The sequence below is a fragment of the Aplysia californica genome, unplaced genomic scaffold, assembly GCF_000002075.1.
Source record: "Aplysia californica isolate F4 #8 unplaced genomic scaffold, AplCal3.0 scaffold00298, whole genome shotgun sequence".
Classification (NCBI taxonomy): Eukaryota; Metazoa; Mollusca; class Gastropoda; order Aplysiida; family Aplysiidae; genus Aplysia; species Aplysia californica.
In genome coordinates this window covers 195,454-220,808 of record NW_004797568.1, presented here as the reverse complement: position 1 = coordinate 220,808, position 25,355 = coordinate 195,454, and the positions used below count along the sequence as shown (strand labels likewise).

At 39.3% G+C, this 25,355-nt stretch overlaps 1 protein-coding gene across 3 annotated transcripts in view; it reads left to right on the top strand.

Annotated features, from left to right (window-relative positions):
* LOC101860506 (exportin-2) overlaps nucleotides 1-23,996 on the top strand; it is a 49,047-nt gene extending 25,051 nt beyond the window's left edge. For all 3 annotated transcript variants that reach the window (XM_005101763.3, XM_035970636.1, XM_005101762.3), the window contains exons 14-27: nucleotides 33-114; nucleotides 1,458-1,519; nucleotides 4,445-4,578; nucleotides 5,647-5,750; nucleotides 8,374-8,471; nucleotides 10,337-10,487; nucleotides 11,679-11,878; nucleotides 14,328-14,425; nucleotides 17,977-18,062; nucleotides 18,658-18,739; nucleotides 19,290-19,436; nucleotides 20,714-20,811; nucleotides 22,730-22,863; nucleotides 23,473-23,996. In XM_005101763.3, coding sequence (XP_005101820.1) covers nucleotides 33-114; nucleotides 1,458-1,519; nucleotides 4,445-4,578; nucleotides 5,647-5,750; nucleotides 8,374-8,471; nucleotides 10,337-10,487; nucleotides 11,679-11,878; nucleotides 14,328-14,425; nucleotides 17,977-18,062; nucleotides 18,658-18,739; nucleotides 19,290-19,436; nucleotides 20,714-20,811; nucleotides 22,730-22,863; nucleotides 23,473-23,562 — 1,566 coding nt within the window. In that variant the 3' untranslated portion in view covers nucleotides 23,563-23,996. The remainder of the gene's footprint in view (nucleotides 1-32; nucleotides 115-1,457; nucleotides 1,520-4,444; nucleotides 4,579-5,646; nucleotides 5,751-8,373; nucleotides 8,472-10,336; nucleotides 10,488-11,678; nucleotides 11,879-14,327; nucleotides 14,426-17,976; nucleotides 18,063-18,657; nucleotides 18,740-19,289; nucleotides 19,437-20,713; nucleotides 20,812-22,729; nucleotides 22,864-23,472) is intronic.
* Nucleotides 23,997-25,355: the final 1,359 nt, after the last annotated feature.

Genomic DNA, 25,355 nt, shown 5'->3' with positions numbered 1-25,355 from the left:
AGTATGGTTTGCTGTCCTTTGTCAATTTTCAGCAAGGGGTGACTCAGACGAGCGAGCTTGTGAATATCACAGAATTCTACCAAACTCACATCTTGGCAGATCTCAAGTCCACTGGTGAGTTGCATGTGTCATATTTTTTTTTTCTTTTCATGTTGAGGGATCTCTGCATGCCATTATTAGCTGGAGGTGGATGGGGTTGAGAATAGTCTTTATGATGAAGGATGAAAAAAGTTGGAGAGAGGTCCAGTGTGCATGTTTAATGAGACTGTGGTCCCTGACAATTGGAATTGGGTAATTGCTTTAATTCCTAATAAACCTCTTCCCAGTGCTGAAGATACCTGTCTTCAGCATAAATGTTTCTTAGTTTCTCTTTGAAAACACATGGCAGTTTGAAAGACAGGGGACCTTTTGCTTTAGTGGAAGTAAAATTTGCCTGTAGTGTGTAGGATTGGTTGTTGTACGATGATAGGAAGTGAATGACCCGAAAAGCAAGCAGGATTGCAAAGAAAGGTAGCAGTGAGAGGGATAACTACTTACCAAGACAAGATGCAGTCTTGCATGCACATAGCGAAATTTGCATGGCGAGGAAATCTTTTTATTAAATATGAATTTTGCTATGTATGTGTTTTAAATACAAAGAATATATATATATGTTTAAAGAAAAGATACAGGATCTGAAAATCTGTTCACTGTGTGCATGTTTAGATATGTGCTTGTTCGATATGTGGGTGCTAGGCCGTATCACTCTGCTGTTTTTTTTATCAGCTTCTTTTTGTTTTTCTCTCCCAGCTGCCCTGGGGTTTGTTTTTTCTGTTTCTTTTAACTAGTTAACATTTTTTTTTTACATTAGATTTCTCTATGCTATTTTATTTAGTTACACAACTTTTTCAAAGAAGGTCAGTTTACCTACTGAAGTTATATTGTATTAATTTTGATTTCTTTTGGCAGACTTAATGGGGAGGATAGAAATGTATTTGATCATTAATGCAGTAGCTCTACTCACACCCCCTTCTGTTGCAGGAGCAACAGTTTTTAAAAAAGCGTAATGTGCTTCTTGTATTCTGTAGAGAATATTGACACAATTTTCAAAGACCCTGTGGCAAGTCCTTTCCAAAACTGGTAACATTTGTGTTGTTTTTATTTCGCTGGCATTAGTTAGAGATATTGTTATATAAAGTATAACAACAGCCCAGGTCAATAGTTTGCAGTTTTAAGAATTTAAATAAACATGAAAATACTGAATGTTGTTGTCCCTTCTTCAGAGGGGAGGAATGTAGTTGAGTTAACATGAAGAAAAGCTATGTTATTGAGAGATGACTGTATCGCTTACTGATACAGTCAGTTATAATGAAGAAAATGGGAAATAAGGGATCTTGGACTAACCAATCAATATCATGAAATGATTTTTGTGTTATGATCTTTTTACATTTCTTTGGCCTGTTGTTCACATATTACAGCTGAGGGTGTGCCCATTATCAAGGCAGATGTCATCAAGTACCTCATGGTGTTTAGAAATCAGGTGAGCGCCTGTTTAATGTTTCCCTCTTCTCAAATGCTTTTTGATTTCCATAATATTATTGTCCAGATAGGAGTTTAAATGAAAACTTAATTCAGGATTGTTCCATACCATTGGGCAACTTTTTAAATTATAAGCTATACAGTTGAAATTGTCCAATACGCAGACCTGCTACTCATCCCGATTTAATCGGGATATCCCGATTTTTTACCCCAAATCTCAAGCATCCCGATTTTCCCGATTTCGATCGCCAGTATCCTGATTTTTTGTCGTTGCGTCCGATTCTTAGAAAAAAATATAAAAAGTTCTGCAATCCCTTTTGCTTGGAACCACCGATTGGATTTTTTATAGATGACTCACGCACGTTATTTCAACTAAAATGGACATAGTATCGATTTGGAATTCCGACATGGATATGCTCAAGATCTACTTTCGCTTTTATAACCCAGAATTCTCCAATGGTGTCCTGATTACTGTAACAATTATGACATGGGCCTAAGAAATCTATTTTTTGTTTTGCCGTTGCTTTAAAAGCAAGCTTCATCCGAGTTCTGGTTAGTCGGGTCCATCATCAAGACCTGTCAGTGGAACTTTCAAACGCTCATTCGCATCACATGACATGACCTCGTACATGTGGTGAGTTGCGCGTGTGTCGGGGACCGTCGGTTGTAGGGGTCTACATAGTTCATTCACACTGGTCGCATTGGTAGGGGTGTTTTTCGGGACTTAACCAGTGTGGACGGCCGGGGGGGGGAGTATTATTTTTGACACTTGAGCTTAAAGTGCCGATACATGTACTAATTGAGGTTAAAGGAATAAGAAAAAAGAAATAAATAAATGAACAACCTTGGCGCAATCTTTTGGGGGGGGGTGTGGGCCTTGAGTGTATATGCGATGGAAGTCAAATGTTGTTACTGTATGAAAACGCGGGCTTTTTGCATGGATGATTAGAGTTATGTGTCAGCTTTTTTTCAAGACTACGAGAGTCTCAGCTTTACTGCAACCTGCGCTCCTCCAGTCTATCCAACTCCGACTCGAGTACACAAGTGCTGTCTTTCAGTTTTCTCTTTATTTAGAGGCCCAAACGTGAACTTATTCCTGCAAAAGTTTTGTTTTGCATACTTGCCTCATAAAAGGGAACCAGACCCCCCCCCCTTTCCTTCCCCAGTACCCCTTATGACTGATTTGCCGTTGATCTCGATTTTTTTCACCAGATCCTGATTTTTTAACTCTAAAATCCTGATTTTTAGATTTCATAGAGTGGCGGGTCTGAATACGGCCTCCCATTCTCGAGGAGAGAAGTGTTTGTCGGATACCAGTGGACAATTTGAACAGTGTCATTATAATGTAGGAAGGTGATTGTCTTAGACAGGTGGCCTTTGGAATAAGTTCGACCGTATGTTGAAGAAATAAAGTGTCAGACTTTCAGTGACATGGTCAAGGGTTCCTCCCCTGACTTTGCAGGCTCCTACTGGCCATATCGACAAGCCAAGGGGCTGGAACTCAGATGTTTGCTGGATCTGAAAATTAAAGTAAGCCAGCTGGTTGCAACCTTGTAATGTCCTGTGGAGGACTGAGAGTGGAGATTGGAATGAATGGATTGTCCAGAAGAGGAAGCCTTACATCAGAGGAGATTTGTTGTTTGAATAAGCTTTTCTTAACTTAACTACAAGAATGCCAAAATCTGTGTCCATGACGAAGGCAACATGGGTTCTTATTTTAGGTTGGTTGGAGAATTATTTTGACTCTCTGCCAGGTCTATCCTCATTCAGGACTATTTTTTCAGTCTTTTTGCTCTACTCATATTTCACTGAAGAACATGTTAGGGATTGGCCCTGATTACCCCCGGTTTCACTTCTTTATTGTCAAAAACGGGCTCTGATTTCACAGGGTAGATTTTTTAAAAGCAACTTTGGGGTGCTCTGAATAATGAGTTGATTATAAGTACATGTACTTTACTTTCTTTCCTTATTTTTCTATTCAATTACCTGTTGAGTGCTGAAAGGCACCTCTGGTCGGGTTCACTCAGTTAACTTTGGGTTTTTCAGACATTTACAAAAATCATCTCACTTACATCTTATGCAGTACAGGTTTTCACTCAGTTAACTTTGGGTTCTTCAGACATTTACAAAAATTATCCCACTTACATCTTATGCAGTACCAGTGCCACTGAACTTTAAAACCAACCAAGATTTGTTTGAGTGCCTATTGGAAAGAATATGCATGATTAGTTGACTGTATGTAACAGTAGTTGTAGATGAATATACATTGAGCACCCCCTGGCATGACGTAAATCTCTTTACAAAGATTTATCATGTTATGAAGTTTACCGGCAGTTTCTTGACAAGAAATAGCCTCTAACTCTTTATACCCCATCGGACGCTGCGGTAATAACCCTGTTCCACATCGGACCCGCTAGGAGCATTCGATACTAGTCAATTGTTTCGTTTCATTTGGTGCTAGTTTTTTCTTTGTTTTCTGGAACTATTCCCGAACTAAGTTTTTTAGTAATGACTAAGCCTTTTTTTCTGCCATTTAGAAGTTTAAGACAAGCTTTTGGGGTTATAATGAGACATAATTCGCCAGGTTTGGTGACTGTAGAAAATACTCTGGGAAACGGTGGAAAAAAAATCAGGGTTTAAAGAGTTAATACATGTTGGCTGTCATTTATATTTGTTTCACTTTCACAAGGATTTTTTTGTCACGATCTATATAGAGCAGACACAGTACCTGCAAAGAAGTAATTTGCGACCCAAGGATGGGTGACACATGTATTGAAAGAACCTTTCTTTAATATTCTTTATGGTATGGTCCAACATTAATTTAGCTTCTTCCCCAACCCTCAGTAACCCGCATTTTGTTGATTTGCTTCCCTTTGGATTGAGCACTGTATGGTTGTTTTGAGATTTCTCCTTGTGTTCTCCCCAGCTTCCTGCCTGTGTGGTCCAAGCTGCGATTCCTGACCTCATCGTGTGTCTGAAGGCAGAACCAGTTGTGGTACACACGTATGCTGCGCACGCCATAGAGAGGCTCTTCATGGTGCGACAGAATGGGGTGGCTGCGTAAGTGGAGTTAAGAAAGGTTTTATTTGGTAACAGTTGAAAGTTTTATTCGGTAACAGTTGAAAGTTTTATTCGGTAACAGTTGAAAGTTTTATTCGGTAACAGTTGAAAGTTTTATTCGGTAACAGTTGAAAGTTTAAAGATGTGTGGAGGTATAATATGGTTCTGTTGGTTTGTAAAAGCTTTGCTTGTCTGGCTCAACACTTAAACACTCTGCCCTCCGCGAATTTACCCACCCGACTCCTCGGGTGTATATTAGTTAAGGGTATGTGTTACAAATTATTTTATGCAAGTGTGAGAATTTGATATGGTCTGTGGTTTGAAATACTAGATTCGCCAAGTTTTACATTTTTCAATAATTATGAAGTGTAAACAGGCATTTTGGGTTGTTTTTTTTAATGAGTAATTGTAAAGTGTGATTATTTTGGTACATGCTGTCACCGTTGTAAGAAAAGGGATGACACCAATGGTTTTTACTCACCATGTAAACTAAAACTTACTCATTTTTCTTTCAAAGGCCAAGGTATAAAGACATATAAACCTCGTATGAATAAAGAAACATGTTTCATGAGGCGGTGGAATCAGGCGCTCGTCAATTTTATGGCATGCGGAGGTATTGTATCATCTGAAAGCTGATTTATTTGCCTTGCTTCCAATGAAATAAACATCCATTTATCTTGAACAAAACTCAAGATATTTGCAATTGAAGGAGGTGAGGTCGCCATTTTTCAGTGTTGAAATTAGCGAGAAAATGGCTGCCAAAGTTTGATAACTCCAGTAGCTAAAGAGTCTTTGAAAACTGAAAATGGCAAGTTTTGTGCCTTTAATCAATGTTTTTCAATAAAATTCACTTGCAAATGTTTGTTTTTATATGGACATTCAAGCCAAAAAATAAAAATTTGATACAAATTCCCAAACTGGGGGAAACATGCCTGTTTCTCCGATTTCGTTATTTTGACGAACGCTTGATTTCACCACTCTGCCTCACACATGTTCCTGGCTTTATCTGTGTTACAGGATTGTTGAAATAGATCTTGTATAAACGAACCAATGTCTTGTTCCTGACAGCATCACAAGTGAATTGATTCAGCCCATTGCTGGGGATCTGTTGACAAATCTATTTGGTGCCATGGAACGGCCTGGCTCTACTGAGAATGAATATATCATGAAAGGTGAGTGTTTTTGTGCTTAAAAGATTTTTCCTGCTTATGCTAGTTAGCTGTTAGTGTTTTTATTTCAGAGTGGAAACGAATGGTGTTAATGCTAAAGGGTCATTGACCATAGTGTTACCTGTGCCAAAATCTTTTTGTTTTGGCAAGGTGTTTTTTTTTGGCACTTGCAACACAATTAGGTCATATCATTGCCGAAGATAAGAGGTGTTACAAGAGCGTGACAAACCAAAGAAAGAAGGGGGAGAGATAAGGACGATAGATGTTTGATAAGAAAGAAGGAGCAAACCACACCTGAGCATCTGCCAACCACCCATGCCACAATCTAGGCACTTGGATAAAAATTTCAAAGCTTTCAAATTGCTTTAAAAACAATACCAATGCAAAGAGCTCAGTGACACGATTCCAACGCTACCTTAGTTATTGCTCTATGTTGAACCGTTTTTGAGATATGGCATTTTAAAGATCTTTTCGAGAGGATAACATCTATATAGAAAAAAAAGGCAATTTTTGTGATCGAAACAGCAAGGACAACAAGGGAAATGTTAGCTGCTTCAATATGCTGCTGCGTACATGCAAAAACCAAACATTTTCTGAAACCTTGTGATGTTGAGGACAAAATAACAGTCAGACGAGATTTTTAAAATATATCGTGGTGGGTAATATTGGGTAATATTATGTAACACTGTGTTGTGTAACGTGACCGCACCGTCCTGCGGTCAATATATTTTGCCATAACTTTCTTATAAATTAAGCTACATCAATAATTGAGGTATTGTTTTGAAGGTCTTTTTAAGGCCTTTCTTTTGGAACATCTACATATCAAATATCAGTAGAATTAACAAAAAAACTGATTAAAAAATAAAATATATTTTAACAAAACAGCTGGTCGCCTAAAATAAGATGAGCATAGAAGTTTTTAAAGTTAACATTTGTGTCTACAGCTGTTGCAAACTAGTGTTTTTAGTCTACCTTAATTCATGATAATACTGTTTTTTAAATTCATTTTGCATGTTATTGTTAGAATGTTTCTTTCATGTTTTAATTTGTCATGTAAATGATCAATTACTCTGTCTTTATCTTTGATTTCTCTTTTACATCTTTAACTCATGAGATTGCCCTGTAAGTTAAACAATAGTCTCTTCTAATTTTATTACTTCAGTTTGTTCAGCAAGTTTTTCATTATATTTTTATTGTGTTTATTTAAATGTTCATCTTCTTCAAAGACAATTAGTTGTGAAATATGACATGTTTTTTGAAGCACGCAATTGTGTCACGATACTTATTTATTCTTTCTTTATTTCTGGCAATTGTTTAGTTCACCCAGTCTGCCAACTTGATATTGTTAAATTAATGTCAATTTTTTTTCCTTGTCTGCAACAAATGCTTTCTTAAGTGCTCAATTTTTTTGCAACTTGTTCAAACAAGTTTTTCTGTGAATTCGACCAACTCCGCAAGCATTTCTGGATTTTAATTAAAGTCAGGATTTATTCTGGTGAGCTGTCAATAAATCCAATGGAACAGTGGCAGGTTGTGATCAGGGGTTGTGGAAAGAAAAAAAAAGCAAAGCAATGAATTCATCAATGAAGTAAATAAATTCATTTGTGAGCAGTGGATGGAAATTTGACATTTTCACTCTACAACTCTTGTGAAGGGAGAGTGTAGATGACTAGACAAGAGAAAAAACATCTTCTAATAAACATGTAGATCTATCTTAAAACAAACTGGACAAAGTACATGATAATTTAAAGAGATATTTAAATAACAAGCACACACAAAAACAATTAAGAAGAAAAAATATTTAAAGACAATATAAGCACACAAAAGAAGTAAAAACTTGCGTGAAATGGATGGTCTAACAGTGACAGTAACACCTTACTGATTGTTACATGGTTCAAATTCATAAAAATTATACAACAGTGATACTTATTACATTCCAAAATTTAAAATAAATCATATCTTCTACTATAAAACATTCTTCAATGCCGTTTAAGAGGTAATAAACGCCAACAATACACGTTAGCGTGGGTTAAGTTCGCTTTCCGCAATGGCCGCCATGACCTCCCGGTTCACGCTCAGCAGCGCGATCGATAATAGGTCATGCCCATTCATGGAGAGTGACCTATTTAAATTAGGGCTCACACGCTTATGCCTCAATGTACAACATTGAAATTAACAAATAAAAGAGATAAAAGGTTGAAGAAAAGACTGTGAGGAGTACCTAAAAAAAAAAAGATATACTCTAAATATAAAGGCTTGAACTTACCTTATTTTTAACTCCTTGTAACTCCGAACACACACAACCGATCCCGAAGTGGAAAACGCCATAATACGCGCCTTTCTTTCCTCTTTAATTTGATAGGCGGAAGTAATCCATAAATTGAAAAGAACACTATAAACGAAACAAAACAAATAGGTACCCCCCTCACGGGGCCCGATTTCTGACACAAAACGCGGCGGCCGCAGGTGAACGAAAATCTCGGGCCGCGCGGGCCGATATCCAAGTGCCTACACAATCAACTGAATTGTAAAACTAATACTGAAATGGTTAGCTTTACCAGCAGAGAATTTCAGACTTTTGTCAAGATTTTGATGTCTTTTTTCTTTTTCTCTTTTCTTTCTCCAGCTGTGATGAGGACAATGTCACTTCTCCAGGATCAGATCCATCCCATGATTCCCCAGCTGCTGACTGGTTTGAAAGCCAAATTGGCGCTGGTCAGCAAGGTGAGTTCTCAATCCATGACCTGCATGGAGTATGACATGTGCTGGTGGGAAATCTATTTTCACATTGTATAAAGATTCAGGTTTCAACAAAATTTGTTTCACATTTCGTCATTGCTCTCAAGTCAGAATACTTGGACGTAGACTAGTTTGCCAGTATCCATATCCTTTGAGCAGATGCATGCTATATTGTTGAAAGTTGTCTCTGGGCCAAATCGTCCTCGGTAGATTTGTTCAGTAGTTCAACTCCCACAATCGTCAAATTGATTTAGATTAGGTGACAGGCAGCTTTTACTCAGCGGTTTAACACTAGCCCAGGCTGAATGGTGCAAATCCAGCAGAAAAGTGGAGATGGCCATTATATTATTTTCACTCTGCTGGAATCGAATCCTTGTCTTTAATAACATCACTTATATTGTCAAGGATTGATTATTGCAATTCCTTACTGGCTGGTGTACCTGATGAACAGTTACAACAACTACAAAGAGTACAAAATATTGCTGCCAAAATGATTACTAAAAAACTGAAGCATGATCATGTGACTCCTATTTTAAAAACATTACACTGGCTCCCAGTGAAACAGCGTATCATATAGAAAATCTGTTTAACTTGCTACAAGTGCTTAAATGATTTATCACCGGACTATCTAAAACAGCTTTTAACACCCTATGTGCCTCCTAGAACGCTCAGATCATCAGTGACAAAACAACCCTTGTTAAGCCTAAAATAAATTACAAATCATATGGCCAACGCTCTTTTTCATATTTTGCCCCACTTGTTTGGAATAGGCTTCCAAAAACTATCAGAGAAGCAGAAAATCTAGAAATTTTTAAGAAGAAACTAAAATCATTTCTATTTTCATCATATTTCGATTAGACAGAATGCATCCAAGCTGTAGATCGTTGTGAGTTTGTATGTGCATATGTACGTATGTGTGTATGTGAGTATGTATGTGTGTGTGGTGCATGCGTGAGTGAATATGTGTTTGCATGAGTATGTAACACTATGTACCTTTAAAATTGATTCGTAAATCCATAATATGTATCATGTTAAGCGCATAGAGCATTGCATAAGTGGATATGCGCTATATAAATGCAATCCATTATTATTATTATTATTATTGTCTTTTGTTGCTAGAGGAAGGTGTAGTCTTTACCCCACAGACGCTTGAGGCTGATTTTTAACACTTTGCAGTCACACAGCCAGCAGTACAAAATATCCCATCTGGTCACCCAGCCAGGAGAGTGACTGCAACGGACCTCCTGGGCCTGGCGCAGCTGCTGCGCCAGGTGACTGGAACGGATAATTTTCACCGTTGCGTTATTGCGTCAAGTGACCGCAAAGTGTTAAAAAATACCAAGTGTTGTCGTTGAAAACAATATGTTTGTCATGGTATGGACAGTAATTGGGGTTTCAGACACGCATGTTGAACTGTGTAAAGGGTGTCAGTATTCCCTGATTATTTGTACAGAATTTAGCAGTACCTGAGAACTATACTTGATTTGGGTTTTGTGGTTTTGCTGTTTATGATGAAGTGGTTGGAGGGCGCCACTGGTAGGTCCTACTTCTTTAGTCTCCCTCTTATTGTTTCTGTCTGTCTCACTTGTTCTAAGCACTAAATTACCACTCTTGTGTCGATGTGCTTCTCTTTACTCAATCAAACGAAGTGACGTGATGACCAAATCCTACCGGAACAGAGTAAAGCAGTGGCAGTAGGGAAATAAAGCAATTGAAAAATAGTAGGCTGCACTGGAGCACCCAATAATGGCCTGTCTTAGGGTTTTTTTTGTTTTTGTTTTTAAAATTTTTCTATGGCTGGTAAGGAGAAATAAATGTACATCTTACCATATTTGTTCATTCCTTCTCAGAACCCGAGCAAGCCTCATTTCAACCACTATCTATTTGAATGTTTGTGTGTGGCAATCAAAACCTCCTGTAAGAAACATCCGGAATCTGTGGAGTCGTTTGAAGATGCCTTGTTCCAGCCGTTCACAGAGATTTTGCAGCAGGATGTTCAGGGTAAGTCATCTCCTCTCGGATATTGACTCGTCTTCTGCTTGCGTCCTGTCCTAGCGGGATAGTTTTGCTGGATGTAGTCCCGCTGCGCACTCATATGACCTTATGCAGTTGCGAGTGCCGTAAAACCACATACTAAACTGTAGTCCCGCTAATGGGAGATCTTAATGGAGTTAAGCTCTCACTGTGTAACTGGAAGGACTTAAAGAAATTAAGTCAACTCTTGTATTTAAAAAAATAATATTTCCTCAGTTTGAAATATATTTCTTCTGTTTCGCTCAAGGTGCATGCTCCTGGGCATGCTCCTTTACAGATGCATTGGTCATCGTCAGACATTGAGGGAAGAACTGTAATTATTATAATTATTTATTATTATTACATGTAAGAATAATTGTCTTGACATAGATGTTCAGTTTCCAAATAAGTGAGATCTGATCCTGGTAACTATTTATGTAGGGATTGTAGATTTGGAATATGCATGTGTTGAACATGCTCTCATATGGTTCATAGGAAGAGGGCCGAATTTTGTATTTGCCCATATAAATGAAGGGCAGCAGTCATTGATTTTGTTTTAAGTTTCAAAATGTTACATTTATTTGTCTACAAAAGCATGTTCATTTTTAGAAAGACTCCTGTATGAAAATTCAGATTACGGTGGAAGAGAAAAGAGTGTGGTAATATCATTTAAAAGTTTTAAATTGCATGTTTGAAAAGTTATTTTGTAAAAAATATTTGCATGCAATTACTCTACAAATCGAAGGTTACTTCACAAGTTTCTCTGTGTGTGTGTTTACTGTCAAATCATTAATTGGACGAAGGTTCTTTTTGGGATAGTGTCAATTCAAACTATAAAAAGTATGAATACCTCACCTACAGTTTTGCCATTTGAAGAGATTGTTTCCTCTTGTGAATCACGTGTCAAGCATTATAACGTATACTGACCTCTTTGGTGTGGATGTTCCTTTGTCATAGTTTTGTATTCAACATGCATGGAAAAGAGTTGGTGTCTCAGGGACATGAGATATTAAATCTGTGTACAAAAGTGATGATATTTTGGACACAAACAGGGGATTTCAAGAAATTTTAGCGGATTCTTTTCACCCTTCTTTAATGTATATATATGCTAAATATATTTATATGCTAAAGAACACCATTTTCTTTTTATTATTCTTTAAAATCTTTTTTGTCTTTCAGAGTTCATTCCGTACGTGTTTCAAATCTTGTCAATGTTGATGGAGCAGCATACCGGAACAGTTCCAGAGACCTACATGACCATGTTCCCGTTTTTGTTGACTCCTCTGTTGTGGGAGCGACCTGGCAACATCCCTCCTTTGGTGCGACTGCTTCAGGCCTTTATTCACAAGGGAGCCAACCAGATTGAAGCAGATAAACTGGTCAGTTCCATGTACCATATATATACAGTGGACCTCAGATACGAGTTCGCAGTCTCTAAACTTTAGTGTGACCTCAGCTTCAAAGAGTCTACAGCTTCAATGAGAGGAATTAAAAATCTTAATTGATTTTTTTCCTTCTTTGTCTCTGTTTAAGTACAGTCGATCAAACAAGGTCAGGAAAGTCCAACCTCTGCCGCAACACAATCACGAAGCTCAGATCAAAGACAGCAACTCCTGACATACCAATATGATTTTGTAAAGATTGAGCACTTCACTGAACAAACCTGTAGTGCCCATGTAATGCAGTCTTCTAGCATTCACTCACTTGTCATCAGTATAGGACCAGAGATGCTGTCTATGTTTAAATACTCTGCGGTAACACAATAATGAAGCTCATATCAAAGGAGGTCTAAAGATACCAGCTCCTGTCATACTGATATGATTTTGTAAGATTGCCTTGTTGATTCGAGCATTTCACTGAACAGAGGCCAATGTTATGTAGACTTCTAGCATTTGCTTACTTGTCTTCAGTATAGTACCAGAGACGCCCAAGCTCAGTAATGCCCCTTGTGCTGACTACTCCAGTTATGGTTGTTGCTTTTGATTGAGACCTTATTCAAGCACCTACAGAACTATTCTGTCAAATGTGACGATCTGAAAGTATTTCTCGGGAGTACAGAATTGCAACCATTATCTGCATGTCTAAAAACAAAGGACAGGCAATCGTGTGACAATCGCAGGGGTATACCTATGTTTTGCATAAACAGGTGGCTTTGGCGGAAGTATGTGTGTGATATTGAGGCAGGGCAGTCTCTGTCACGAAACTGAAGATCTACTATCGCTTTACTGCCAAAAAATTTCCAATATCTGTCTCATAATTGTAACAGTTATGATATGCATGGTGTGCATTATAAACGCAGTGTCGCCATGCTAATCATTAACACTTATCATTTTGCTGTCATATATGAAGAAAGAAAAGGACAAAAAATCCAAAACAAACATCGTCTGAGTTTTGGATAGTCGGGCTCACCATCAAGACGGGTTAGTAAAAGTTCGTGTGTTCGCATCACGTGACAAGAGACTTAGTGTAAGTAAGGCGTGTGCTGGGGACCGGTGTTTGTCAGGGTTACCAAAGTTATTCACACTTGGCATCTGATGTTCCGTAGTCTGAGGCGTTTCAAAGCTCCGGATGGGGGGAGGGGTAGGTGTTTATTGAGCAGAATCAAGCCTAATATATGACCTTTGTTGATCTGACAAATGCCTTTGATAATGTTAGTTGAGAAGGCTTATGATTTATGGAAATTTTTTTGCAAAATTTATTACTATGGTTCACCATTTTCACAAGGGCATGAAAGCCAGAGTCTAAAACAATGGTAAAATGTATGAAGCCTCGTGTGTGATAAATTTGGCGAAACCGGGCTGTGAGTTGGCACCAACACTCTTCAGCATCATGTTGTCAGCTTTAGTAACTGTGTGACTGGAAGAGGCATGGCGTTGAGAAGACTTTCATCGATCACCTGGTAAAATGTCTTCAGGTTAAAGCATTGCATTGTACCTCTTTTGCAGTGAAAGAGAATCTTTTAGGGATCTATGAATGTGAGTTAATGTGCCTCTTTTTTGTGTGAGTTCAATCTACGGTGAATCTCGGATACAACAGGGTTGTTGGGACCAACCTATGGTCCTCACTGAATCTGAAGTCTCGTTGAATCTAAAATTGACCTAGTTGTAGTGACAAAGAAGGGACGAAACCTGGATAGCACAACAAGGGTCCTAATTGAGCAGAAAATTGCAAAAATTTATCTGACAGATTGAGGTATGGATGGGAGGTATGGATAGTGGGCCGGATAACTGGGAGAATGCCGAGCGCTTGCAGGCTAACTGTATTGTTTAATACAGTACAGTGTAGAGACTTACTTGATGCCTGTGTGCAAGGCAGTCCAGTTAAACTAATGTTGTTTTATTGTTAATGCGCTCATGTGTATATAAGGCGATTATAAGTAAACTTAAATTTGTCTGTACTTAGACTTAGTTCACATCTCAACATTCCGTCAAGTCTCTTCAACAGTTATGTGTTAAATGAAAGATTTGAGCAGGTGGTTGGAGGGCGCCATTAGTAGGTTCTTTTTCGGTACTTTCCCTCTCTTGTTTCGGTCTGTTTGTCATACTTTGTCTCAGCACGAAGTGATAATTATTGTCGATGTGCTTCTCTTTATTCAAACAAACACAAAGATTTGTCACAATTAAAGTATGTTTTATACTAGCTAGAAGTTGTGAAGTCTTTAAAATTTTATTTAGATGGCTAAGTCCTGAACAGTGCTTTAAACACGTCTTCCTAGTGGTTGCATATGGCAGCAGGTCAGATGAACTTATCTCCACTCCCAAGCTACCACAAACACCAAGTCTATTTCATAAGTTGCTTTAATTTTTGTGTCCCTTTTCTTCATTACAGAATGGCCTGTTGGGTATCTTCCAAAAGCTGATTGCATCCAAAACCCATGACCATGAAGGATTTTATCTGCTGAACTACATCATTGAATTCATGCCCAGGTTTGTAGGGTTTTGTGCTGTCGATATTTTTTTTACACGAATGGCCTAAGGGTTGCCGATGTGCTTGTTTAGAGGTAGATCTTACATCTTCTTTTTTTTCTCCTGTCCCTTTCTGTTTCAATTTTATTTTTTTCTAAGCACTAAATGACCACCGGCATCTTTGATGTAGCTGTTAAGTGCTTTGCTGCTGCACGCTGGAGACCTGGGTTTGATTCCCAAGTGGAGAGAATTTTTATATCGAGTAACTTGTTCTTTCTCCTGGAATGTTTTATCCCTCTCAGTCCAAGTGGACCCCTGATAGGCAGGGTTGGAAGTGGGTGGCCCTTCTAATCGATTTAAGTTGTGCTGATGGAGGCGCAAAAACACCTACATTAAAAAAGAAGCAAAAAACAAACCCACTCCCAAAGGGGCGATATTAACATGTTCTTATGTGCACAGTAGAATTGTCATCATCATCAATGCCTTTCTCCCCTAGCGGGATATAGGCTACACACAAGCTCCTTCCATTTATATCTGTCCTGGGCCATCCTTCCAAGCTCGTTTCAAGTGAGCCTCATCTCTTTCATGTCCCATTCCACGTATCTCCTTGTTTCCCGTGGCCTATCCCTGCCTCGTGTTCACTGTGGGTTCCACTGCAGTGACTGTCTGGTGATGTTTCCGCTGGGCTTTCTTAAGGTATGTCCCATCCATTGCCACTTTCTTAGAACTATTTCTACTTCTATATCCTTTTGTCCTGTCCTTTCCCACAGCTCTTCATTTCTTATTCAGTAGAATTGTAAATGGGCTGATTTATCAATGTCAAGCTCATACTGTGCCAAAACAACAGTATAGGGGGAACTGCTTCTTTATCTTTCCTCATCCTTACTATTGTCATTAACCTCTACTTCTTTTGTATGTTTGTCACTCTCTTGTGAACTGCCATTTCCGGGGAGCCTTGATAGTCGAAGCAGACTTAGTGCTGTTGAGGCTAGAGAAGTGCAGAGTAATCCTGATTCCCCGTTTGGACTTCTGTTGACATCCACCTCTTGGCGCTCATCTGGCTGACCATATGCAGTTGCGAGCGAGTTAAAACCTTACTAAAACAAACAAAAACAGACCCATAAATAATTTTGTTCTGCAGTGTTTCTCTTACCTTGAAACCATATCATGCATTGTGGTGGTGTTACTGTTGTCATCGTCAAGTTAGCGTACAGACTTTGACTCTATGGTCCAATACAATTAACTCATTGCAGACAGCCATGGTCTTGACCGATTCGTCCACCACAGGATGGCTGGTCGCTCAGCTATTAATAAGTTGTTCCCTGTTCATCCCTTTTTGCAGATGACTGGTACATAAGAGAGGAAAAGCAACAAAAATAACTGACTGTCAACCGCTGGGTTTTAGGAAAAGCTCTAGAGGATAGTATAGTCAACCTCCCGGGGCAGTGCCACTGACTGAAGTGTCTTTAGGCCATTCCCAAAGGGGGGACATTTCTCGTTCAAGCATAGTAGAATTATAAATGGGCTGACTCATGTCACGCTCATAACTGCCTGATCTACAACAGGGAACTGCTGCTTTTTCTTTCCTGATCCTTACTATTGTCATTTTCCTCTACTTCTTTTGTATGTTTGTCACTCTCTTGTGACCTGCTATTTTGGGGTGCCTTGATAGTCGAAGCAGACCTTGTGCTGTTGAAGCTAGAGAGGTGAGCAGTCTAAGTCTGATTCCCTGTAAAGACTTCTCTGTTGACACCCACCCCTTGGCGCTCATATGACCTTATGCAGTTGCGTGCGCCGTAAAACATTCTACTATTTTTTAAAAAAATTTTAAATACAGTCAAACCTGCCCTGACGGCCACCTCTATAAGACGGCCACCTGTACAAACGGCCACTTTCCATTTCCTTCCTTGCGTTTTTCTAAATAATTTCACTGTGTAAAACGGGCACCAGTACAACGCGGCCGCGGCCACAATATTTTAACACACAACCCCTATAACACTAAGCAATAACACCTGTCTTTGACGGCCACCTTAGTGCCTCCATTACGTTTTGTCATAAATTGTGCATTGGCCCCTGACGTGGTGGGCGAGCCATCATAATTCAATACCCTGTCATTGTTGTTAGGTAGTCCCTCCAACCGATCATGTTGCGTAGGCCCCTCCCACTGTTGACCAATAGGTACAAATTTTCAGCTGCTGGTGAGGCAAGCGTGTGATCCCTCATAAACTGTAAGCCCCGGCCAGTACTCCTACACAAATCATAAGTGAGATGAGTGGTCACTGTGTACCCAGTCTGTAGCAAAGTAACAAAGGACGTCTACATGAACTTGCTACAGAAGCGTTGCTCGTTCTCCGAGTGGTGGCGACCCATGTGTTTGTTCTAACAAGACACTGGGTCTTCCTCGTCTGATACATTTTGTTTTATTGTCTTCTTCTTCTTCTATCCCGTGGTTGGGGCAACCGTTGAGGCACCACTGCATTGGAAAACCAGCTTTCGCCATCTATTTTTGTCCTCTGCTCTCCTCAGATTGTCACCCATCGTCTTTCCTGTCCACTCTGTAATGTTGTCCTCCCATCTCCTTCTCTGCCTTCCTCTCTTTCTCTTTCCTTGTACGGTTCCTTGCAGGATTGTTTTGGCAAGTCCTGTGGATCTTGTGACATGCCCATACCATTTTAGTTTTATTGTCACCCTTGCGCAAAATCAGCAACAAAATAAAAATTACAAACAAAATACAAACCAGCAACAACAACAAAAACAATAACAATGCGGCTACTTTCAATTGGGACCTCAGATGGGAATGGTTTGTTTTCTTCATCTTGGTTAGTCCTGCCACCTGTCTTATACGGCCACTTTTTTCTTTGACAATGGGTGGCCGTCTTACACAGGTTTGACTGTAGTGTAGTCAGTCACCTTTTTCACTTTGGTATTGAGTGTAGATGGCCAAGTAGAGCTCTTCTCCGCCTATCTCTGTTCTGGGCGAAGAAGGATAATATGGAACAACAAATATATATGTCAATAACCAGAAAAAAACAGTACCTGTGACAGGGATATTTTCAGTGGTTGCCTTGGTTATAAAAAGCATGTCTACTTTTTTTCTGTCCCTCCGTTGTTCCTGTATGTCTGTGTTGATCATTCCCTTGTACTAAGTAACCTTTTGTTGCGTCTCTATGCTTCCCTTGCGGTAGCGGATGGCAAATGCTCTTGTATGGTTTGCTCCTTCTTTCCTATCGTCCATCTATAGTCTTTATCTCTCTTTCATTTTTGTATTTTTTAACTCTTTTGTAACGCCTCTAATCTTCGGAACTTTTTGACCCTATTGTATTGCAAGTGCCATAAAATACTTGATGCATGATGCAGATGTGTGGTGGTCGCCTGCGGGTGGTTGGAGGGTGTCCCTGACAGGTCCTCCGTCTTTACTGCTCTTTTTTCGGTTGTGTCCGCCTGTTGGTTCTTTTCCCAGCACTTAATGACCATAATTGTGTGGATGTGCTTCTCTTCACTCCAAAAAAAAACCCCAAAAAAAGTAAAAAAGGTGGTAGACTTTGAAATATTCACTTTTTTTCTTCTTGCAGGAATATTGTGTCTCAGTATCTGAAACAGATTTTTGTGCTACTGTTTCAACGACTGAGCAACTCCAAAACAACCAAGTACATCAAGAGTGAGTACCATAGCTTCGGGCCAATATGATGAATTTTGTTCGCAGCGCCCTCATGCAAGTGATTAATTGATGCTCTGATATGGTGTCTGCACCTTCTATGTCTTTTCAGTGTTAGTTTTCCCCTTGTCTATTCCTGGTTTATGACAACTTATGGCTTTTTCTTGTTTCATGGACATGGAGTGTTTTCAAAAGCATGAAATGTGCTTCCAACAAACTATTTGTGAATGTAACGTCGAATGTAATGCTTTTCAAGAAAGCAAGTAACCAAGCACAGTTTGCTTTTTCTCACCTTGTAAGTCAGCACTTGCGGTAGAACTACTTTTAAATCAATTACTCTATCCCTTGTGAGAGGTAATGCTCAAATTGTTTTCTTTTTGCTGTTGTTGTTGAATCTAGAAGTTCTGAACCTGGGTTATGGAAGCTGTTCATGAATAATTCAGTGTGTCCAATTTTAAGAAATCCAGGGCCAATTTTTTCCTGGATGTAGGTTTCTCCCATAGTTCTGTTAGTGTTGTTGAAAATCGGATAAGTCAGTTATAAAGACACCCCCCCCCTCACTAGCAACTTTCAAAAAAATATTTTGTTTTTCTTTCAGGCTTGCTGGTGTTCTTCAGCCTCTATGCCATCAAGTTCAGTGCAACTTCTCTCATAGAAACAGTTGACGGGATCCAGCCCAAGTAAGATGATGGGCAGTTTTTTGTTGTTGTAGTCCTAGTAATCTCAGATAAATGTTTGCAAATTGAAAAGGAAGTCACACCCATGAACAACTTTTGAACAGATAGTAGCCTGCCAGTTGGATGGAAATGATGTTAATAACATATTTTAGCTCCAAGATTCCAAAAATGAGTTGTATTTCTTTTATGGCTTATCAACTTCCCTGGAGATGGAGATGTGCAATGCCAAATGGCATTCATTTATGTCTTGTAATCCTTCCTGCCTTCGCTCTTGAAATCATAGCTTCAGCGAAAAAGAAAGCTTCATTTCATTAGGAATAAAGTAGAACAATGTGTCTGGTATTTAATTCTTAACAGTGACATAGTGTGCATGATTCATTATGTCTTCTTGTATTTGTATCAAAACTTCTTTTTGCCTGGGCATTCATTTTGTTCAAGTAAAGAATTTTCCAAATTTTTTTTCCATAGGCATCCTCTTTCTAGAACAGTTGTGCTTTTAAAGTAAGCAGTGGGATTTCATCGGAATGGTATTTGCTGTTTCCTTGGTTTTCAGAATGTTTGGAATGGTGGTAGAGCGTCTGTACCTGCAGGATCTTCAGAAAGTCTCCGGCCAAACCTCTAAAAGGATCTGTGCGTACGGAGTAGCTAATATTCTCACGGAAGCCCCGGCTATGGTACAAGGGGACTATGCTGCTCTCTGGTAGGCTAAGTTTTTTGTTTTTGTCTTTCTGCTCTTTAAAGACTTTCACTCTTTTTTCCAGCAGGGGTTTTCCCCCCACTATGCTGAAGCCCTCAGTACGAAACCTTAAAATGACATACACATCACTGAATTGGTCAGTAAATCAAAATAAATTAACTTCCATGGTTTTCATGTAATGAACAAACTCCTGGTTAAAAATACCGGTTTTCGTTCCGAAACTTATGTACCATCGATGTGGTTGTGAGTGGATGTACCTGATCTGCTGCCAGCGCCACCACAGTTTGGACTGCAGTCCCTTAGGAGTGGTTTGGCAAAGATAAGGAGTTATGTTTGTATATTTAAGTCGATTTTGAACGTTGACAACTTTCTCTTCATGCGTTGAATGTCAGATTTTGGCTTCTTATGTAATCTTGTGTGGTCATACATCTGATGAAGATGTTTGCCATGCCCATGTGAAGCCTTGAGTTTTTAGGAGTCACATATTTCAATAGCAGATTCCCTTAATGGTAGTGAGAATAGTGGGGCCTGAATTTGTCTTTGAAATTAATTTAATCAATATTTGTGTGATTAGCCACAAGTCAAAAGGGGGGGGGGGGCTGTGGCCTTGACTCCACTTAACCCTATCCGTACGCCCTGGGGTCATTTTGTACCCGCGGAAGACTACTTTTTATCTAATACGAAGATCTCTTTGAAAATTTCAGTATTTCTCAAAAAATCATTTTGACAGACTAATATGCAAAGTGTACTGATCGGATTAATGAGTAAATTTCCTCTTTGGAAAGTGGTGGCACAGAATTCCCCAGGTCGCATGGATACGATAGTAAAACATGACGTACGGATAGGGTTAAGCCTGGTGTGTGTGACATTTGCTTACTTCTACAAACCTGACTGAATGCCTCGGCATGCATTTCCTTTTCTCTTCCGCGCTCGAAATGCACTCTTCAGTATGCAGTAGTGTAAATCGGATGGCTGTCATCACAATACAGGTGCACAGGTCATATAGGATTTGGGGGGGAGGGGGTGTTATGCTTAGTTTTCTATTAGTTGTTTTGTTCATTAATTATGTTATTAATGTCTTTCATTTTTAGTAAATGTTTAAAGTTTTATGGCTTTTGCAACACAAATAGGTCGTATAATTGCTGAAGATTAGAAATGTTACTAGAAAATAACATGCAAACAAAAAAGAGGAGGAGGAGATATAAGGATGGTAGATACTTGGTAGTAGCATTCCACACCAAAACTACTGCCAACAACCCAGATTTATCTCTTTCAACCAGGCCCCGTCTGCTCCAAGCCTTGATTGGTCTGTTTGAGCTGCCAGAAGACGAGTCTGTCCCCGACGATGAGCACTTTATTGAGGTCGAGGACACACCAGGTAGGATTGTAAAAGGTTGACCAATTGACCAGTAGTTAGATTTCTGTAGTGTCTTATTTGGAAATAAAAAATGGGGGAGTGGATTGTCTAATGTCTTTTTTTTTTCTTTCTTGTTTTGTCTGCTGTGATGCTGTATCCTCCCTCTCACCCCTGCAAGCGCGCGCGCGCACACACACACATACACAAAAGGACCATCATTGTGTTAATCATATTATACTTTCTCCTATTCAGGCCTACCAATTAATAGATGTTCACTGTTCTTATTGAAAACTCACTCTAGCCGGTTTCCAGCTTCTGGGATACTTAGTGTTATTGATTTTAAGCCTTATTCGCTAAAGATGTGAGTTGAATTCTCCTATTAGGTAGCGTAAACACGGCCTCACGGGCACTCGCTACCTTCCGAGTGCGTGGTTTTGGTGAAATCGGGGTAATTTGGATCGCTGTTACTTGGCTCTTTCGCTATCTAACACCAAATGCTGTACCCCTTGTAAAAGTTCAGCTTTTCCTCATTACAATGGTGTAAGTTGTTTATATGTCCGATTATTAGGAGCTGGAGAATCGCAGTGGAAAATGAAGCCCCTTGCGGTCGGCCGGTTCAAAAATTGACACGCGTGCATTCAAATGCTTCGCGGAAAGATTGGTGATTAAGTATCGTCTTTTTATTGGCAAAGTACTGTAGAGCTTTGAAAGGGCTTTCCCGTGGGTATATATTTGACCTTTGGCGTTTTAATAGAAAGCCTTTAAAAATACAGTCAAAGTTTTGAAAGATCATTTTTTTACACGAAATATAAAATACCGGCTCAAAAAAGTAATCATTAGAAAGATCAGTTCATTTTCTATTAGAATAAAGTAATCAGCTTGGAATTTTTTTTCATCAATCCTTCCGCGAAGCTCGGAAAGCAACCCCCCCCCCCCCACGCAGGGAGCGCTCAGTACACTACAGTATAGAGAGCCGACTTGCTCGCCGCGGGGGCCAGTGCGGCGCCAGCTGAGACAACGCTCGAGTGTTTTTGTCGAAATGACGACAGGTCATCGTGTTTGCGCAATAAAATACTGATTTACACTGATCTCACAGTCTTGAAAAAAATTAGACTCAATATTTATGTTATTGTGATTGTACTCTGTTAATGTGGAGATGTTTGGTGCACTTGGTACTCTTTTCCTGTCTGTCAACTGATCTTTCTATTGATTTCTTTTTTGAGCCGGTATTTTACATATTTTGTGTAAAAAATGATCTTTGAAAACTTTGACGGCATTTTTAAAGGCTTTCTATTTAAACCAAAAATATATCGCGGGAAAGCCCGTCCAAAGCTCAACAGTTCTCCGCCAATGAAAAGACGGTATTTAATCATGAATCTTTCCGCGAAGCATTTGATTGCGCGCATGTCACTTTTTGAACCGGCCGACCACACGTTCCAACCGCGAGGGGCTTCCCTTTCCACGTCGATTCTCCAGCTCGTAATAATCGGACATATGAACAACTCACACTATTGTAACAAGGAAAAGCTGAACTTTTACAAGGTGTACAGCATTTGGTGTTTGATAGCGAAAGAGCCAAGTAGCAGCGATCTGAATTACCCCAATTTCACGGAAAACCATGCGCTCGGAAGGCCTTGTTTACTCTGCCTACAGTTAGCGACTTAAACAAATTTGACCTTATTTAAAACAGCTACCATTTTCTGTAAAATCGACTGAGAGGTTAAAGAATGGTATTAAAATTCTCAGGAGACATAGACCTTTCATATAGAACAGATAAATTTGGCATACAGCTACATTGAAAGTTTAGTTTCTGGTACCTACTCCTATTGTAAAGACAGTTTCTTCAGATGAGTATCTCCATCCCTCTGCTGGGTTGCAGTGCTGTCTTCCTCCAAAAATTATCTTAATGCGGGCTTAAAAAAATGTTCTGTAATTTCAGGCTATCAAGCGGCTTATTCTCAGCTGGCATTTGCTGGCAAAGCTGAGCATGACCCCCTTAAGGGTTTTGGTGAAGACCCCAAGCTCAACTTAGTCAAGCATTTGGAGAAGTTGTCAACGGGTTATCCTGGTGTGGTAAGGGAACTTGTTTTTCTTGGATTGGCTACAAATTGTCCATTTCACAAGTCCTTCCTTTTAACATGATGATAGATTTTTTATATTAAAACTTGTTGGCGCTTACATGACCAAAACTGAGTCGATAGTGCTGTAAAGCACCTACTCAATCAACCAAAATAAGTCAGCACATCCTTTGACTTATTACCCAGTGAATAGAAAGATCTTAGTGATAGTTACAAAGTTCTATTTCTCTGTACTTTTTCTATAAAAGTTGTGTTAATATTTACTTGATTGGCTATAATTGAGAATAAAAATAAAATAAATTTAATGGAAAAAAGAGCAATGTTTCTTGGACGTTTGTGTGTAAACCTTTGAATTACTGGATCGATAACAACAACAACCTTTGAATTAAGATTGGTCGTTTAAAAAAGCAGCTATGTTCTTATTTTTATCTTGAAATTCCACCGATTTTTTGTTTTAGTTTTTAGCTCACTAAAGAGCTTGGAATTTACATTTGCCTCAAATTGAAAATCCTTCATGAAGACGGTTCATGATGTGAAAAGGGATTTTGTTTTAAGATAGTTTTGTTACTTCAAAAAGGGTCATTTCTTTCTTTCTACATTTCAGATTCAGCCACTGATATCTTCAGGCATGGACAAAGAGGCACAGGGATTTCTTCAGCAGTACTTTCAGACTGCCCAGGTTCAGATCAACTGAAAAAAATGGGCTCACCCTATCTGTGCATTGATTCATCACAAACCAGCGGTGTTGCCTTTCCCCATGAATTTCTGGAACTGCAGAAAAGTCTAAAGTTTTGTCTTTTTCTGTTGCAGATGTATGGCCTTCTTTCTACAAAACATGTCAGTGTGTTTTTCATTCCCTGACATTCCAGTAAGTTCCAGAAATCTCGCATCTAGGTAGCACCCCTGGTCAACGGCTCACACCCGGCTACACACGCACACACACACAAACACATGAAGTTTGTCCTAGAAGTCAGTGGTGACGGGTCCTTAGTTTCTTATTGCTCAGAGGACAAATTAGATTGTCCGCCTGTTGTGGCCCCAGACTTTGCCGTTAGTGGGTGGATGGCGGGTGCTCTGATATGGTTTGCTTCTTCTTTCCTATCAAACATCTATCGTTCTTTTCTCCCCTTCTTGTTTTTTATGTTTGTTACTCTCTTGTAACACCGCTGATCTTCTGGTGCTCATATTACCTTATGCAGTTGCGAGCGCTGTAAAACTTCTACTAAAACTAAAACTAACTTTGCTGTTTATTCTGTGTTTAGGCGCTCTGTTTGTTAAGTGTTGTTTTTGTTTCTATTGCTTTTCTCTGTACAACAAAGTGGGCCATACTCCAACATTTATGACCCATTGGAACTGGAATCTAAGTTATGGTTTATTTGGGTTGTTTGGGGTTTTTTTTTTCAATCTGGTATAGTGTGTTTTTTGTATTTAATCCAAGTACAACTTTATCTTAAGTGTTGATGACGCTGTGGTCAATTCTGAACAACCCACAAGGGATGATATGGGCGGAAAGAGGTTGACGAACGCTATGCTACTGCTGGGAGGAAAGACTGCAGAACTAGAGAGGAAAAGGTAGATGGGACACTGTGTATCGCCGCAGCAGCAATAGTGATGTGCTGTGAGGGGGGGGGAAGAGACTGAGTTAGAAGATGAGAGAAGGTTCACATTATGACGGTTGTGCCACTATGTGCGGTTGTACGTCACCAGGAGACTGGCCAAGCCTTTGTGGAGATGACGTAGTGACCAAGAGACTTGAGTGTGTTGTCTAGGGAAGAGAAAAGAATAATCACTCGCTTTGCTTTTGCCACACAGAGCGTAGAGCTGGCAGTTATTTGTAGTATGAAATTAAAACTGTTTTGTTTGGCTTTAACATCTCAACCGAATTGGAGTAAAGCAGTCTGCTGCCTGCCCACTATGTGACTACCCCTCAGAGACAGTGGAACATCATCTGTTCTTCTGTAGAAAACTAACTGATTTAAGGGGATGTTTTCTTCCCAAGCTACCCCACACATCTAATTGCCTCTACTCCTCAAGAAAACAATTAGAACAAACATGCAACTATTACTGAATGGCAACATGCAGAAGAGTTAATGCTCAGATGCTACTGGATCGCTAACAACAACAACAACAACTTTAATATTGCTCCATGAAATGCTTTGCTCTCGTTAAGACTGGTGCAAACCAAATGGTGCAGTCCAGATGAGTTTGAATGACATATATTTTACTTTTAATTCACTTGCAAGGATTTTTATTAAACTATTATTGTCTGTAGTGTACTAGTGTTGAGACAAAACTCTAAACTGTACATATAAGTTGGGTTTTTTTGGTGACAAATCTCATCAAAGATCATGTGCACCTCTGATACACTTCAGTTGATCCTTATATTGTTTTGGAATTTCTTAACCCTATCCGGACGCCCTGGGGTCATTTTGTACCCCCGGGGTTGTATTCTTCACATTTTAAAATACTTCTAATGCAAAGATCTCT